At 38.3% G+C, this 19,063-nt stretch overlaps 1 protein-coding gene across 1 annotated transcript; it reads right to left on the bottom strand.

The window, feature by feature from the left end:
• Window positions 1–990: 990 nt before the first annotated feature.
• Window positions 991–18,777, bottom strand: LOC117372250 (muscarinic acetylcholine receptor M2-like). The gene is made up of 5 exons (XM_033968021.2): window positions 18,719–18,777; window positions 9,836–9,970; window positions 3,740–3,956; window positions 1,866–2,714; window positions 991–1,377 (listed from the first exon to the last, which is right to left on the bottom strand). The coding sequence occupies exons 3-5, from the start codon at window positions 3,905–3,907 to the stop codon at window positions 1,066–1,068; spliced, it is 1,329 nt and encodes a 442-aa protein (XP_033823912.1). The 5' UTR covers window positions 3,908–3,956; window positions 9,836–9,970; window positions 18,719–18,777; the 3' UTR covers window positions 991–1,065.
• Between the last annotated feature and the right edge of the window lie 286 nt (window positions 18,778–19,063).

Raw genomic sequence — 19,063 nt, 5'->3', positions numbered from 1 at the left:
GTAAAAGCAGGTCTCAATAAGACTGATGTCTGTTATCTGCATTTAATTACAGAGTGATCTATTGTACATGAAACGGTATGTCATTAGCATGCTAATGTTTGTTAGCTTTACGTTAAAACTCTACTCTGTCCTTTGAAAGAGGAAAAACTTTCAGCAAAGCAAAACTACATTAGGATGTGTGTATGTGTTGCATTGTAAAATGTCTTTTTATTAAAAGACCAAACCAAAGATTACTACAATTGAGGTTTATGGCTAGAAATGATTTTATTACAGACATGTGGATAAGAGACACATTTTGCCTGCATGCACACAAACAAAGAAGAAACTGTATTTGACATTTGGTAACATGCTACCGTCACTATAAAAACATGTCAAATGAACACAGAACATTCATTTACCTACAGTAAAACAATGAGTAATATAAAATATTAAGCCACAAAGAATCATGAAAATTGAACTGCACTGTAGCTGATATTTTCAGAATGCTGATGAATATACACCCATCAAACTTTGCTTTCTTAGTCTTTTATTATATTCTCATTATCTCATAATCTCATTTGATACCTTTTGTGAATCCTGCACATAACATTATGAACAAATGTACAGTAATCAGACAGACATCACATATATTTTATTCAGTCCTTCAACACACAAACACACTTCTCTTTTTACTCTACATATATACAAAATTGCATACATTTTTGGAGTAATGGCAGGTACATAGGCCAAAATTATCCTAAAGTGTTTTTGTGGAAAGATGAGTTTTCCGTTTGCGAGGCTGTGATCTCATCTTACAAGATCAAATGTTTTGTAAATGTATCTGCAGACCACTCCTTCTCACCAACTGGGAAGATATGCCTCTGTTTTGTGTTACTAAACCATGCAAATGCAGCTTTTTTAAGGTTGCATTTTACATAAAATAATAATAATAATACATTTCTAGATTAACTTACTACATTTGCAGAAAACATGTCTTTTATATACTGTTTATACATCATTATTTTTACTAGCTACTCTGCTTTAAAATGAACATATAGTCCACTTCAGTGTCCATTTGTGCGCTGCTCACCGGGCTGTTCGTATGTTCTTGTACTGGCACAGCAGCAAGTGTTTGAAGGTGTTCTTGAAGGTAGCGTTGCACAGGGCGTAGCATGCTGGGTTGATGGTACTGTTGATGTAGCACAGCCAGTAGCCAATCATCCACAGAGAGTTGGGGATGCACTCGGAGCAGAAGGTGTTGACCAGAACCATCACATTGTATGGCGTCCATGTAACCACAAACGCCACCAGGATAGCCATGATGGTGCGGGTCACCTTCTTCTCTCGAGAAGAAACACTCTTCTTCTTCCACTTGGATAATGCATTCTGCTTTGTTACCTGGAGGAGGTACATTTTATGTACACCATTTTACAATCAAGAAAAATGTCCAGTAGTTATAATAAAAAGCTGAATGAATGTTACACTAAAAACCTAGATAACATGTAGTATTTAGATGTATCTAGATCCAAAATGGTGTATGTTTTAATACTAAAATGGTAATTTTATAAAGGACTCAAGTCTGTATTAAAGGAGGTATGAAACAGTTTTACATTATTTTAAAGGCATGTTATAAGAATCTTTTAATTTAATTATACAGTGAAATGGGTACAAAAAATGTTATTACAACCTGTGAAAAATGAGGCATGAGATGTATATGGTCATAAAAGCTAATAATCATTTCACAGATGTTTTATGCACTTTTATTACAATAACATGTTGGCAGTATTTTCATGCAAATTGAGTGTATTTTACTGTGTTACCTCATATGTTCATTATTTTGGCCTTTAATCAACTATCCTCTCTTGTATGAAAGCTGAATGAATTACCTTGAAGAGCGTCCTGGTGGTGAGACTCTGTCTGTCGGCAGCAGAGCTCCCTGGAGAGGGTGGTTGTGGTTTTCTTGCTCCATTTTCTCCATTGTGTGATGTGCCATTGGTGGAAGCTATGCCTCTGGATGTCGAGGCCTGAACGTTGTCGTCCATATTATCAGTCATGTTTTCCTCGGGGCATTCTTCTATGCACAGTGTACTTCCATTCTGCCGCTGCAACATCTTCTCCCTGACTTCATTGGGAGGCTCGTTGGAGGGCTGGCAGTTGTTCTGGGCCTCTTCCTGGCTGTGAGAGGGGCCTTCCCCCAGACTCGCCCCAGACGCCTTCCTGCAGTCCTTCTTCACCCTGCTGCGGCTGGCCATGGAGATGCGCCAGTACAGGTAGATCATGATAGCCACTGGCAGGTAAAATGCTGCTATGGCTGTCCCAAATGTCACCACAGGGTTGGAGAAGAATTCAATGTAGCACTGATCAGGGGGTACTGTTCTCCCACCCGCAATAAACTGCCAGAACAAGATGGCAGGGGCCCACAGGATGAAGGACAGCACCCAGGCAGCTGCGATCATCAGCCCAGCCATCTTGGTGGTGCGGTGGGCTGGATAGCTGAGAGGTTTAGTGACACAGAAGTAGCGATCAAAGCTAATGATGAGCAAGTTCATGACTGAGGCATTGCTAACCACATAATCAACAGCTAGCCATAGGTCGCACACCACCGCGCCCAGGGGCCAGTAGCCAATCACGATGTAGACGGTGTAGAGGTTCATGGAGCAGATGCCGATAATGAGGTCTGCACAGGCCAGGCTGAACAGGAAGTAGTTGTTGACAGTCTGCAGGTTCCTGTTTACCTTTAGAGAAACAACATGAGCAGGCTGTCAGATGCTAATCTTTTTGAGCGCAGCATGATTTGTGTTTTCTCCTTTCTATTAGATTAGCACTCGGCAGAGGGGAACGGCGCGCTGCTGGCTCTTTCAATCTAATGTGGCAGAAAATGAAGGAAGTTGCTGCCTGTCATTATCCTAAAGTTAGTTGAAAAGTTAGTTCATGAAATTGTTTATTGCTCAAAAATGATTTATACCTGATCAGTACAGTACAGTAAAGTGCTGTAAACTGGTAAAATAATTTGACTCTAAAAAGAATCAAATTAGGCATTCATAACATGCTGATATGAATAACAAAAATGTGTTTAACATTACAGATGTTGGGGTTTGCTGCACATATGGCAAACAAAATTGTGCAAGACAATTATATATCAATTTAAATTAATTTAATTTGGCTCAATTTCCATTTACTAGTTGTTGTGCGACTTACGTATTTACATTTGTTGAGCCATGTTTTAATTATATGTATGTGTTGACTAAATTATTGGATTAGTAGAAAAAAATACTTTTTCCTTAACAATAATATTTCAAATTTACAGTTAAATGAAATGTATGTAACCTGACTTATCTGTGCCTCCAGATACAAGGTAAACATCAAATCAAATATAGCATTTACTGATAACAATTCTAATGTGGATTTATTCTTAATTACAAAAATGTTAGACATGATGTCCCATCTCAAGAAGATTATCCAATCAGAAAACAGAATGAGCCTCACATGAGTCTCTGATTTGGGTTGCCCATTTCATTACTAAGATCCTGTGGGTTTAAACCTATGACTCTCTCTGATGTGAATTGTCTACACCCCTGCACCTGCAGCTAATTATTAATCAGTGCTACTGCAGCCGCTGAGTCAATTCTGGAGGTTCTGAGCCTTTACCTGAGGTGTGTGTTCTCTATTTGCAGGTTTTGGCACATGAAACACGGGTTCAGTTGTGATTGTAATATCTTTTTAAAACTGTAAGCACACAGGCTATATACAGTGGACGCACCTTTATGGAGAGCATGACCAGGATGTTCCCGATGACAGTGACGAGGCTGAGGGAGCCTGCCACCAGAATGATGAGGCCGATCTCCAGGGCCGTGTATTGGCTTTTGGAGAAGAGGCCGGGGTCCACACTGCTCATGTTGGCTGCACGGGAGGAGTTTAGACAGGCCATTCACTCCTTGTTCCTCTCATGACACTTAAGATGTCTTCTGCTCCTCCAGCTATAAGACAATAGATCAGCTTTAAAATGGGGATGCTGTGTGCCTGTGCTTATCTGAGAGTGAGGGGCAGGTGTTTTATCTTTTGGATACAGCTTGGCTCAGGTGCGTATGAAAGACAGGTGAGTAAATATAGACTTAGACCAATGGGTTTGCTAACTGACTGCACTGCCTCAAATCCTGGTCTCTGAAAAAACAGTGTGAGCTGATTTAGATGTGACAATTGCCAAGTCAGTGGTTCACAAGTCCAATTACATTTTTGGATTATCAGAGATTGTCAGTTAAAGGAACAGTGTGTGACTTTCAGGAGGTGGCATATCATGTACATGATTCCATGGAAATGGAAGGTTAAATTAACTTCGGAACATTTTAACGTTTTAACGGAACATTTTATGCCATACTGTGGAATATTATGGCCAAAGAAACACAATTTTAATGGAAACAAGCTGTTGCATTAAGGATGCATGTTTTTCAGTGCAATAAACAGACGGCCAAAATAAAAAATAAAAATCTATTTTGGACTTTTAACTGTAAAACTTTATATATACTGTGGCTTTAAATTGAAAACTGAGGTTTTACTCAAACATTTTGAGAAAAGATATGATAGCACTTCGTTAAATCATACATTATTTGTTAGAATACACAATGAGAAGAAGGGTCAGAATGTGGGCCATCATCATACGGCTATCTGAATAACAGGCATTTAACTAGAGACTAGACTTTTTATGGATTGATATACTTGAAATGCCTTATTGAACTTCATCAAGTGTTATTTGCGCTATCAGCAACACAGGTCTTCCTGCATCTGATATACAAGATCACTGATTAATCTAGCCTGACCACATACATTTTCTCAACGATAAAGATAATGATGCTTTATGGCCACTATATGACACAAGCCATGTTAATCAACCCTTTGCTTGGTATCTTTCATATGAAAAATATATCAACAATTTACACATCTGGCACCATATTTGCTTTAAAGCTTCCATCTGTAATTAGATTGGCTGACTCGCCCCTGCTGTATTCTCCCATAACACCACTAGTTGCTACGTTACTTCAGTCTGATAGTGTGCCAGCTTTGGCCTGACAGAAGAAGACCCGAGAGCACAGGTGAGCCTGAACACAGACCAGAAGGGGGCAGAGGTTTCACATCTGACATTTACCAGCGAAAAAGAAATAAACTTAAACGGATAGTAGATTTAAGGTAATTTAAGGCTGCCATTTGACATGTTCATCTGACGAGGCCATTTGGATCAACTTAAAATCAGCGACGTTTTCCTCCTGCCTCTGTACGGTCCTCATACTGTATTTAGCCACAGGTGAAATAAAAGACCACTGCGCATAGGGGAAGTGAGTGTCTGTGAGTGTATTCACGGGGCTCTGTCTGCTTGAAGCACGTCATAGAAATAAGTTCGGCAATCAGCTGATGGACTCTCACGTGGCTCATGGTGTGGTGTTTAGGGTGAATGATGTTTAGTGTATGTGAACAAAAGTGAAGTAAACAGAACTAAATCTAGTGCACACTAACTTATTTGAGAAAGTTGATACCAGAAGTCAGCCACTGCTCTGACAACACAAAAAACAAAGTGGCTCTCTGCATTGCATTTGGGAACCACATTTTAATACCTAATTTCAGGGAAAATATTAGTCTTTCGTTAAGGTCACTCTCAAACACAATTTGCACAAATCAAAAAAGTCAAGTTGTTATCTTGATCACCCAGACCTACAGGAATCATTTTATTTGTGCAACTCAGCTCCAGTCAAATGGGCCAAGCCTGCTTTGGAAATCAGATTTTATACCACCAGTTGGGCAGATGTATGCTGTTGCAGAGGAGTAAGTGGCTTTAATGCAACAAGATATTTACTAAAATGGAGTTATCTACACAATTATATTTGCCTCTCCACAGACTGATGAAAAACGCCAAAAAATATTACCATGGTCTGTTTTTCTGCTGGAGGGATACAATGAGGGTCAGTGTTGTTTCCGATGGGGCCACCTACGCTAAGTCACCATTTAATGTTTTAGATAAAAGCCTTTGCTGTTATTGCTAGTGTCTGCCTATTTGGAGCCTAAAATCACCAATAATTATGTAACATTATCGGCCAGGGGGAGGTCATTTACGGTTACGCCTTGAAAAACATGTTACGATTCCATGCAGCGACATATCAGTGTGATTAACTGATGTATGCTGATGAAGAAATCAATGTAAAGACACTTAAAAGGGGCGTGTGGAGGTCTTTGAATACTGGTAAATCCTTGTAAGTGAGTCCATTAGGCCACATGATAACATCAGACTGTACCTGAGAGATGGGTCCTTCCTGCTCCTACAGCCAGATCAAACTTCATTATAGCCAGGCTAACTAAGAAGGACTTACACAGCAGGCTCTGTTCTGGGCTCCTCTGCTGCATATGAGAAGGGGACACAGTTGTAATTAATTGATCGTTTTTATTATTAAACCACTCGGTTTTGGAGCTATGTGACTTTAATGTCTGTGAATCAGAGCTGTAAGGGTGGTTGATACACTGCCCAGTTTCAGTTCTGAATTGAAGTTATTATTCATTTTTGTTGTTATCTAAATGACAAGGGTTTCTTAAAGGAGACATATTATGTTTAGTTTTTTTGTTTGTTTATTTGTCTTTCAAGTATTTAGTACTGGACGATAACATGTGTAGATGATTGTTTAACATTTTGTTCAATATAAACTGCAATATTGATCTACAATGGTTTAATAAAAGAAACAGGTCCACTGACTTCCTGTTCAAAATTACAGAACTGATAAACCCTGCCTTTCATAGTGGCTTTTGACCGTAACAAACTGTGGATTTGTTGTTGAAAAATGGCTGTGTGGCATTTGTGAACCCTACATTATGGCCTGATTTTTTTTGAATAATTGCAATTAAGTACAGAGCAATGGGCAGAGATAGGGGGTAGGTGAAAACGGAAATTTTCAGAGCACTCAAGGTGTCTGTGTCCCTCAGTCATCCAGGTCTGATCTATAATAAAAGCCAAAGTTAAATCTGTCAACTGGACAAAAAGTTGTGGGAGTGAAGAAGTTTCGCTGCTCATCCAAGCCAGAGAATAGAAATGGACAATCCTTCTTTGAACAGGAATGGGGCCCATCATCCCCATCATCTATCACCAATTTATAACTCCCTCCATAGACCCAAAGCAAACAAAGGAAACAAAGAGAACAGAGCGAGCCTTTAGGGCTGAATGCAGGCACATTTAGGCTGAAACTGTAAACAATAGTTTCAGTGTAGTTAGCTCCTCCCTTCAGATAGCTATGAAGCAGTGTCCACCAGTAATCAGACCAGAGCTGAAGAAGCAGCTTAAATGAGCAGTTGAATGTCTTCACTCCTACAACTTTTTGTCCAGTTGACAGATTTGGCTTTTTATGATAGAACATTCAAGGCTCAAATGCAGGACAATACATAAGATGACTCAAATATGAATCAATAGAAATACTACTCTAAGTAAGCTAATGATGAAGGGACACTCTCATAACTTAGCTAAAAGTTGATTTTAAATAATATGTCCTATTTTAAATAAAAGGCATTAAAGAGTAATAAGGTGACACACAGCACTTTTTATTTTTAATATTATATATTTTTAACCAAATGGTTATGTCACAGTTTTGCTTTCAGCATTTTGAATGTCAGTATAGCTCAGACTAGAGTGGTCATTCAGCAAAGTTATAGATTCAGTCTGCCCCATGGTGGCTGTGGCTAGCAATGTATCTTACAACCACTCAATGTGTTATGAATATATAGAGGACTGGTGATTCTGACACTTTGAATGTAATTTCTATGATTACATCAAGTTATTGGCCCATAGATGATTATTGTGTATTCCGCTTTAATAACTTTGCTTTTAATGTACACTGTTTCATTACGCTATCCTCCATTCAGAAGATCAGGACCTACATAACTAGTGCTCCCTAATTGCTATTGGGAGGCTACTGGAGAGAGTCACCCAGGCAGGCCACATTTCTTTGACAGGCACAGAACCACAGTCATTAGATGGAGCAGATGCTGTCTGCAACAGCTGGACCGGTAATCTGCTCCTTGAATATACTCCTCATCTGGAGCTCTTTAAAAAGCCTACCATGTACCTGATATTATATGAACAGTATAAAGCAAATAGGAAGCTAGAGAGATTGTATTGTTTGCACAGACAAGCTGGGGACAGATCACACTGTACAGATCATCAAAAGGAAGACCCACCTATCCCAACAATCAAATCAATCTATCTGCAATATATTTTTTATTCAGTTTAAAATACTAGTTAATACTAGTAATGCTAGTGCACTAATGTTCACATGTGTTAGTAACCAATAATTGTGTACGTGTACTTAAAGGTGCACTACGGTATGTCACTGTTTTGGTGGTGAGTTTGTGGCCTACTTAAGCTTTAAGGGAATGTTACACAATATGGCATTAAAACATATCTACTTTCCATGTATTCAATATTGATGTTTTTATTGCTCAAAATTACCTATAAATACATGCATTCTTTAAGTAAATGGGCTCTCCACAGATATGGAGTCTCATTTATGAAGCGTGCACATGTACATGAAAATGAGCGGTTCAGTCCAAAAATTCTGAACTGCAGGTGTGAAGGTGTTCAGAGATGAGGCAGAAGGAGATCTGTGCTCAGAGAGATGAGAAGTGAGCGAGTTTGTAGAAGTTTATGTTTTGTGTGTACACAAAGTTCAATGGATTTAAGTAGCAGAAACAGAATTGCTAGAAAAAATACCAGAAAAATGACCCTTTAAATCTTAACAAAACTTCACAATAAGATCCATTTTTAATCATTTGTAACACATTGACCTCCACCAAGGCACTTTTGCGATAACTAAATACTTTGCCTAAACCTGTCTTACTACAGTAATATAGGTAACAGTAATACTTTAATCATTTTAAGTAGGATTTAGTCAATAGAAAGTTGATCAGATAAACATAGTTACAAGTTCATACAAAGTCCATTTTTATAACAAATTATTTTTTCACCACTTTCTCCAAATCACTTTGTCACCTCAAGTTTAATTTCACAAAAGTGTGTCCCAATTCAGAGAGTGGGAAATTTCACATCATCCTGAGCGCTAGCTTCACAAAAGGGTGCAACAGAGCGCGAAAAGTCAATGTGTGGAGTGTTACTGGAAGACAGGCGTGGGCAATGAGTGGCAAAATTAGGTCTGGCAACGCACCAAGCAAGAATAAAGAAACGCAATATGAATTATTGTGTAGAAAGGCGTGCGTATTATATAGTGATAGTGCAAATTGAATGCAAGCGAGGGATTCCTTGGGAGCAGGGAGACTGGGGAATCCGGAGGCAACTAAACAAATCATCCCATTCAAGTTGAAATCAAGCAAATACTTATGTCTCCCATGAGGTTATAACAGCAAGCCAACATTTCAGTGTGACAAACGGTGCATAACTACATTACATCTTGCCTGTAAACAATAATAATAAAAAAAAAACTTTAAGTATGTGTTTTCTTAAAGATACAAAAATCTTGCAATTTCACTAGCATCGTCAAAGACTGGTCCTCTATTAATTGAGTTGACCACAATTTGGATAAAATTTCAACTAATGCAACAATATCTAATCAATATTTCAAATTCAAATTCCTGGAATTTGAATATACACATTTTACACATTCACTGTAACCTTTTCCTTAGCAATTTTAGTGAATATATAAAATCTAAGTTTAAGCAAGCAAATGTACAATATTGCAAGTTCAAACGCCATATGGGCCCAGTAATTCTCATTTTAGTATCATCTACATTTTCATAATATACTTACATAAAATGTACTTATAGTTCACCTAAATATTTCAGTTCTATTTTATATTCTTTAATATAAAAAAGTACTTACATGCCCTGGTGGGACTGCATGGGTGAAGTGCAGCCCAGTTTTGTCCATATTACCGAACATCAGAGAGCAGTTACATGGATGTGGCCCCTGCTCTGATGAGAAGCAGTGTGGTTAGTGTGGCAGCAGACCCAGGCACTGACAGACAGAGGAGGGAGGGGTTAGGGGCCTATTAGCCACTGTTGTGTAGCATCCCTCAAAGCAAGGGTCACCAATATGAACAAACAACCAGCAGATAGAGGAGAGAGGACATCTGTGAATCGTGATGTGGAAAGCAGTTTGGAAAGGGTTAAGAAGCTCAGGAAACATGGGGTGTTCGGACTATAATCTGTTCATGGAATAGACATTAGACCCTATTAAGGGCCACAATGCAAAACTGGGGCTAAACAAAAGAGTAAACTAAGTCGAGCCTAAACCCAGGTCTATACGTGGACTAAACCCAAATTAAAACATTAATTAAGTAGAATTTAACTTGGTTTGATGACTGGAATTCACTGAAATGTCTTGATTATAAATAATCTTGATTATTTGTAACAAAAAATGGTGACATTTCAAGATCATTATTTAGTTTGAAATGCCAATAGATGTTTTCTCATTCCATTGGAAGATCATTTTGATTCAAATAAGGTGCAATATATTGAAGGTCAGAAACCTTTAAAGATGAGCAAAAGAACCCATAAGTACATCAAGTAAATGCACTAAACAGCAGTCATATAACCAAATCAAGACTAAACTAATAAACCAATATTCTTTGCATCCAAAGAAAGTCTAAGAAACTTCACATTTAGGCCTCAATCAAAGCATGACTAATGTCAATCACTCACTTAAACTCAAGACTCATGTGGACCAGCACAGGAGACCTGCGCACCACTGGAGACACACACACACCAGTTGTGAGAACCCTAGGCCATTAGGAGATGGTTTAAAACTAAATGTAAACCCTATGGTAATACGGAGAGAGAAGAAGACTGGCTGCCCTGCTGGTGCAGGCTGCAGGACTCTAACCTTTGAAGACTCTGTTGTTGTGACCTTTAAACCAAACGGTGACGCAGTCCGCTCCGGCTCTACGATGACCTTACTTTGATGGAATTACCACAGAGAATAATGGCCACTCTGGGGGGACAATATTGCAAATGAAATAACAAGCATGCCATCAAACATCAGGACATGTAAACACGGAGAGAACGGCTGGTTGGCCAAGACGTACATAAAAAATGTGCAACAAGATTTATTTTCATAACGAGATAGTTAACCATGGGCACATTATTTCTGTTTCTTTGAACAGTAAATCTTTTACAAGAGCGGACACAAAACCTAATCCACACATTCAAAAGGAAAAGAATGTTAAGCAGAATGTTCCGTTATATTTTACATTCTTTAGGACAAAGGTAACTCACAGGCTTGGACGATGAGTCGCAAACTAAAAGGTTTGCTGATCCTGATCCCAATCCTCATATGTGCAGTTGTGTCCTGACTCCAGACAAGACACTTTGCCCATCTTGCCTGTGAGGATAGTGCATGGCAAGTTATTGATTTGTGGTGTTTGGAGGGGCTATGTAGTATATGAAGCCAAGCTTTAGTCCAAAGGGGGGGTGCAGTGTCTACAGAAGCTGCAGTGCCAACCACGAACAAGTATAGTGAGTGAGCTAATGAAACTGTATGCAATAATATGTCAGGTGAAGTAAATGGAGTGTGGAAGGAGTTGCAGCAGCCTGTTTGAGAAATTATGTCGTTTCATTTCACAGAAATGACTTTGCCAAAACACATTTTTATGATTTTGATTTTCTGCTACATTTAATGCTTTAACTTATTTGCACAATTCCAACCTTTCATCATGTTGAAGGTCGTCATGTCTGCGAATGGCACAGACGCTGCCCTCATCCGTCATGGCTCTAATCAATAGGAGAACTTGAGGCTGTGTTCATCATGGATTTACATGGGTCTTCTGCTGCTTCCTGGACAGTTTCCTGTAATAAATAAGAGTGCCCAGCACATATTTATTCCTTGTAGTGAAATACAATCTGATTGTAGATGACTGACAAAGGAAATGCATGAGTAATGATGGATAATGGACTTCTGAGTTGAAACTGAACAGAAAATGGACATTAGATCAACATTGTGTCTGGGCGTTTCCTGGCAGTCAGACACGACAATAGTTAATCTAATGAAAATATTATAATATTCTGAAATATGCATAATATGCATAAGTTGTTTTTGTTGGTATACTTTTAGTGCTGTTAAACAATCTTGCAGTAGGAGATGGTGCCAAAACATTAGATTATTAAGGCGTCTTGAACTTTTGGACCCCTTAGCAATGGTATTACACATCAATAAGTCGCTGATTACTAAAGCACAGAGGAGTGAAGCATGTGTAACCTAACCTGGCAGAAGCCAGATTGATGTGTAGCACTCTTGAGTTCATTTTTACACAAATGCAACAATAAGAGCTGTACAAGAACTCCTAACAATTCAGGGAATTCACCTTGGTGTGCAGAGTCAATTCTAAAGAAAGATCGAAAGAATTAATTACCACCTAAAGACACAAGGTGGAATATTTTGAGCTTTGGAAAGGAAGACAGACTGGATAATACAAACATGAATGAGCTGTTACCTAAGCATTCCATAGAGAGTATCTCTATGGAATGTTAAATAACTAAAATGTATTATTATTATTTTCTCTTGTATAGAGGCCTTCATCCAGATCTTAATCCCAGATCCATAGCTGGAACATTATCTTATAAGCATCGTGCCATGGTGCCACTTGGCATTGATGCGTTTCCATATTCCTTGTTGTACCCCTGCAAAGGGGGAATGTTGCACCCCTGAAAATAGGGACAAATAATCACAAGAGTGATTTATCGTTGTTTCGCTCACATAGGAGTTTAATGCCGTCATATGAACAGTATTTTACGTTGTAACATATTTTTATACTGTCAAATGCTCAACGTTGGAGGAACAGCTTTGCTAAATAAAATAAAACATTAAGCAAACAAACAATAAGTTCTCAAACAAAATAAAATGATAAGAGAATAAGGTTATTGCAGAGGTCAGGAACCTAGGGCTTGAAAACTGCATCTGGCTCTCAGATAAACCTTAACTGACATTTCTTAACATAATGAGTAATGAATAAATCTGCTGATATTCAAGTAAAACATTACAGAAATCACAGTGTTAAAAAAATCTTTTAAAATAAAGTTGTGCATTTTAATCCATACATTAATGTTTTACCCCCCTTGTTCAAGGTTGCACTGGAGCTAATCACATCGGGGTACGGGAGCATTACGGGAGCACCTCTATTTTTATTGGATAATATGCATTAGCCAACACGAGTCATTGTGAGGTAAAGAGGTAAACTTTGCCATTTAATCAATACGTCAGCTAGCTGATTTCTGCAGAGAAAACCCTTTTGATGAAGAAGATGGTGAAAAAAAGAAGTGGAGAGGACAGGGACCACAGTGTGTCTATGCAATGATAAAATTTCATTGCTGAAATGGTCAAATATAAAGCGACACTTCGATACACACCATACCACATTTGCATTGAAATATCCAGTGGGGGACAGCTGGAAGAAGGCCTGCCAAGAGCTACTAAAGAGTGCAAGCCAGTCAGCAGCAACTCTGTATATGGACCCAACAAGGTGACGGCAATTCGGCTAGCTTTGCTGGTTCTTTAGCAAGTGAGGAATGGAAAGCCATTCACAGACGGCAAGTTTGCCAAAACATTCATGCTTGATGTGGCTAATGAACTCTTTGATGACTTTACGAATAAAATCCATGCCTTTGTCAGCAAGAACTGTTCACGATCGTACCATCATGATGGCAAATCAAGTGGAGGAAAAGCAAGTGTATTGTCCACATAAATGCAGTGACTTATTTTTGGATGAGTCAACAGCTGTAAGCCATTTATCCCAGTTCAGTGTGATTGCAAGGTATGCTGCCAGTGACACACTGCGTGAGGAAAGTCTTGCTATGTTGCCAATAAACGCATCAACAAGAGGAGAGGATTTATTCAGGTCTTTCATGGAGTTTGCAAAAGAAAAAAAAAATCTACAGATGGATAAACTTATTTCGGAGCGTATCAATGGAGTGGTGTGTATAGTTGGGAAAAACAGAGGATTTGTAGCACTTCTTTGTGAAAATGAACATAGGCCCATCCTAGGTTTTCATTGCATTTTATATCAGGAGGTGCTTTGTGCTCAGCTGTGTGACATGCAGCTTGGTGAGGTGATGTCGCTGGTCATTCACATTGCCAACTTTATTGTTGCCCGAGCTTTAAATCATCGCCAGTTTAAAACACTGCTGGATGAATTTGGCAGTAATTACAGTATCCCGGCCTGCTCTTGAACAGCAATATGCATTGGTTGTCAAGAGGGAAGATGCTTAGCCATATTGCGGCTTTCCTGAGCAAAATCTGTACTTTTTAAAATGAGAGACATTGAGCTTCCCAAGTTAGCTAATACTAAGAGTCTCCTGAAATTTTACTATCTCGTGGACATGACTGAACATCTGAACCAGCTCAATGTGAAAATGCAAGGCATTGGAAATACAGTCTTAACCCTTCAACAAGCAGTGTTTGAGTTTGAAAACAAGCTTGAGCTCTTTATCGTGGACACTGAAATGTCGTTTACTACACATTAAAAAACTGACCTGACCTGAAGGCCTCAGACATATGGGTGAATAAGTTCAAATCACTGAAGGAAGATTTGGAAAGACTTGCATGACAGAAAGCAGAGTTGGCAAGCAAACAAAGTGGACAGAAATGAAAAAACTTCAACCCGTAGAGCAGCTGATTCAAAACTTGGAACAAGATTCCACAGAGATACCACACACTGCTGTTTTTAACTATTTTCTCTTAGCATGAAATCACATTATGACTTACATCGCTGTAGATAAGAACAGAGCATAGTCTTAGGGGCATATAATACCATTCTAACCTATCATGCCTCCTTTGGGTACAAACAGCTTTAACCCTATGTTTAAGTCATACTTCTCTGCTGTTATGCTTACGTTAGCCACGGGCTATTTTTTACATGGGAAAATGTCCTCTTGCATAAACCCGTATATAGGGCGTGCACAAATGGAGATGGCTAAAGGTCAACATTAAAGCTTTCTTTATTCTATACAATAGCTGTATGGTTTTCCGACTGCTGTATGTGCTACCATAATGGTTAACCAGGGGTAAAAGGAGGCCGCCTTGCTTTGGGGCAAATTTTGCACAACACTGCAAATCATTAAAGAGAATACCTACAAAAATTACTTTTTAAAAATCCAAGTCAATATTAATAATACAATACTAATATTTTTATTGCTACAAATCTGCAAATATGTTTTAAATGTATATATATTTTAGTCAATGAACACATGCTGCCTTCTCCAGTGTGAAGAGGGTTACATAAACGTGGCAGTCTAGCACTTCTTGTGATAGACGACAACAATAAAGCTCTTTTCTTTGGACTACTTTGCCCCGCGGCGGATGTGGCAAAATGAGGTCACCAAGTGGGAGCCATAAGACAGTGGTTTGAATGGAGAGGTTGTGCATGTAACACTCAGACAAGGCTGCTTCATGCTCCTTGCACCAGGTACATGGGTTGGATGTTAAGATTTTAACTTTTCAGAGTTGCATGTGTGAGTGACTAGACATTTAGTGAAAAAAGGTGGTGCTGCAGGATTGGGTGGCCTAGGGTTGGGCTATTTGGACCTGGAATAGTCTATAGTTACTATACATTACTATATTTATGTTACTCAAAAAGACTTTCTTCTGTCACACTATTAGTCTTAATATTGTTAAAGGTCCAAGATGTACTATTCCAACTTTTTGAATTAATAATTTCAGATAGCTCAAAGTAACGCTGCACTGATTTCTGAGCATACAAAAACACACAATTGCACCCTCAGGAGTGAATCAGTTCTGTATGGACGTAAAACAGCATGGAATACCTCCAGTGAGATCATAAGGTAGGGCTAAGCATTTTGAGCTCTGGAGAGGGAGATCCTGGATTATTCAAAAACACCAGGTATGAGGAAATAACACTGGTGCGGTTAAATCACAAAAGTAAATTTAGCATAATATGGGCCCTTAAAACTATGCTAACTTTTCTGGGGGAGTGTCCACCTGCTTGTCTCCATCAAGATGTTATTGCTTTACCTGGAATATTCCACAGCATGGCATTAAACCTATGTGTTCATGGAGAAAAGCTGCTGATGCCACCAGCTCATATCTACAAATGCATATTTCCAACACCTGCAACTAGAAAAATTAAGTAAAATATGTTTAAAGCCATACATACATTGCTTTGTCTTGAACATTCAAGACAAAGCAATGTCATCACTAGGGAGACAAGCAGTTTATGTTCCCTCCTCCAGAAAAGTTTCATAGTGCTGCTTTACATCAAATATGATTCTTACAGTTAACCCTCTCAAGCCTTCCTTCACTATATTTGCAGAGCTACCTACTCAACTATATTACGTCATATGCTGTTAGGGCCTATGCTAATGCAATGCTATACAGAAAGTCCTCCCCTGACCCGCAGCTAATCGTGACACCAGCCTCCTTGCTTCTGTGAATCAAACATCACCTATAATGCACCAGTGTTCTGATCCCTCTGTAACTGCCAGAAATGTGAATATATGTGCTTGTTTATGATTACTTATGCAAATTCCATGTAATCATAAAAATCATGGAATCATATACTCAAGGCAAGGCAAAGAATACTTAATAAGTGCATACACTTACTACTACTGTAGAAATTGTGGTATTTGTTTTACTGCTTTCAAATTAGTAGCCGATGGTTGGCAGTTCTTTTCCACCCATAGTCTATTGTGCTTGAGCAAGACACATAATAATACCCCTTGCTTTCACTGTCTGGGTTTGAATGTAAGGTATTTAACCCTGTCAATAATTGTATTTTATGTACTTCCTATATATCTTTTCTATGATTATTGCTGCTAAGAATACATTTAATAAACAGAAAATGCAAGTAGTTTTTAGTATGGTCATTTGGTTTCGTTCTTACAGTGCATTTTTTCATGTTTTTATGTTGCATTACTCATCTTATCAACTTGATATTGCTCAATCTTTCACTACTAAACTGATTTCTAGTTTTGCAAGACTATACGTTTATAAAAAAATAAATAAAAATGCTAGGCAAACAACGAATAAGTCCAACACATGTGAGACTTTCACTATGGTGGGTGCTTTTGATCTCAAAAACAGAAACCATGTTAAAAACTTGATGTTATTTCATGTCTCTGCTGCTATCTAGTGGTCATATCGGTGGCATTTGCACCAGCGCATGTCTCCTGAATACTATACAACAGAAAAGCCATATGATCTATTTCTATTGTCCTACCTGACATAAGGAAGAGAGCACTGCCATTGTAAGAAAAGTACATCACAGGAACAACCACTAGGTTTTATTGGGGGCAACAATTGTAGTGTCCCTGCAGGGTTATCATACATTTACATGCAAAACAGGAGATTGTGGGCAGATTTCCCTTTCACCCCCAGAGGTCACTGAAAGGCCAAGCCCATTTCATAAGGTCACCTTACTGAGTACTCATGAAAGCAAAAGTATATGTGGAGTTCTCTCTTTAAAAAAAAAAAAAAAAAAATCTCACTTGTAATATGGATAATATGTGATAGACGTAGCATACAAATATTAGTCAAATATCAAAATATTAGGATATTAGCAACAATGGCAGAATTCAGATTTCTGTGATCAAATCAGTCACTCATTCAGATTCATTTTAGATTATATAACAACATGCTTTTTATGTTCAGTTGACAGAGGACAGCTAGTGGACATTCACAAATTACTATATGTTTATTTGATATCTTCAAATTTTCTTGAAGAGATCTCTTGATGATATCATAGCATTTACATTCTAGAGGTGGGCTGATCGAAATATCATTAATAATGTGCATGCTATTTTGAAGATATACACATTTTTAATATTGAGTATATTATTCATAGTAAAAAGGTTGCAAAAATGACTACTGTATTTTCCAGACTATAAGTCGCACTTTTTTTCATAGTTCGGCCGGGGGTGTAACTTGGAATATGTGGAATATATGTTTTTTTCCTCATTATTATGCATTTTTTGGCTGGTGCGACTTATACTCTGGAAAATACGTTAATCAAAATTTAAAGTGGAAAAATAGTGATATATTTCTCCACTTTGCTATGCAATTGTTATGTGTTTTAACTGAATATATTGGCTAATTAATAACTTGGTTCAATGAAAGCCACAGTCAATAGTCAAACTTATGTCAGCAGAGATCCCTGGAGGTTGCTGTAGTCTTGTCAGCTCTTTAATTAGCATGAGAGTGCTGACATGCTGCTCTGCTCCATCACCAAACATCTCCTGTTGCATGATGGGAGTCAGTCACCATGGCAACCACAACACACATGCAACTTCTCTGAATCACAAAGAGTCCTAAAGTGGGTCTAGGTTTGGAGTCTAGTTTTATTAAGAGGTCATTATAAAATAGGCCATTATGGGGCACATGAAAATCTTTCCACATTCACTTATGCTTTGGGAAAATAATGAGGCTAGTTTGCATGACGCACGGCAATATGCAATGAAAATACATGTAAAGTATGAGAGACGACTTATGACCACAAGCTATCCCTGGGCCTTTAATACCATGAGATATTATGATAACCTGGTTAATATAAGGTCAACGTTGATTTAATGCTTCACAAATGTGCCCACTATTGTTGCGAGTGATTGTACAGAAAATTGTATTATAAGTCTAAACCATTAATATTCTTATTAATTTTTTTTACTGTGTTTTGTTGTTTAAATGGATCATCTTTGCATGGGCTGCCGTGCTGGTTTCCCACAGTCATTTGAATGCGTGGAAGTGGTATTGCAGAGAACTGACCACAGGGCGTGATGCTCATTTGTGCCTGGCTGCATCTTCTCAGGAGAGCTAGAGAGATGAACTCCCATTTCACTTGACTCTTCTGTACACGGCTTCTTCTAAATCCTAAAACATATTGACATTTCAACATCAATGTACAAACATAAACCAGAACTCAAATATTTGTTTGAAGATGGTAGAATGTTACAAGATAATCTCAAATGCTCATAGAAGGCTATATTTATGTAGTAAATTTACAACCATAATCCTGCAATGCAAATCAGTGCGGACAGCTTGCATGAGGTACTTATGCTGGAACAGCAAAAGCACTTTCCATGTATTCACCTTGTAAAATTATAAATATAT

Source organism: Periophthalmus magnuspinnatus, chromosome 6 (genome assembly GCF_009829125.3).
Source record: "Periophthalmus magnuspinnatus isolate fPerMag1 chromosome 6, fPerMag1.2.pri, whole genome shotgun sequence".
In the NCBI taxonomy this organism is placed as follows: Eukaryota; Metazoa; Chordata; class Actinopteri; order Gobiiformes; family Gobiidae; genus Periophthalmus; species Periophthalmus magnuspinnatus.
The sequence above is the reverse complement of the archived record's forward strand: the minus strand, read 5'-3'. Positions and strand labels throughout refer to the sequence as shown.

Excerpts from the sequence above, each read along its gene's own strand:
- LOC117372250 (XM_033968021.2), bottom strand. The coding sequence starts at position 3,907 with ATGGCCTGTCTAAACTCCTCCCGTGCAGCCAACATGAGCAGTGTGGAC. Across the intron at positions 2,715-3,739 it reads TGGTCATGCTCTCCATAAAG|GTAAACAGGAACCTGCAGAC; the intron begins GTGCGTCCACTG and ends GTTTCTCTAAAG. Across the intron at positions 1,378-1,865 it reads CCACCAGGACGCTCTTCAAG|GTAACAAAGCAGAATGCATT; the intron begins GTAATTCATTCA and ends TACCTCCTCCAG.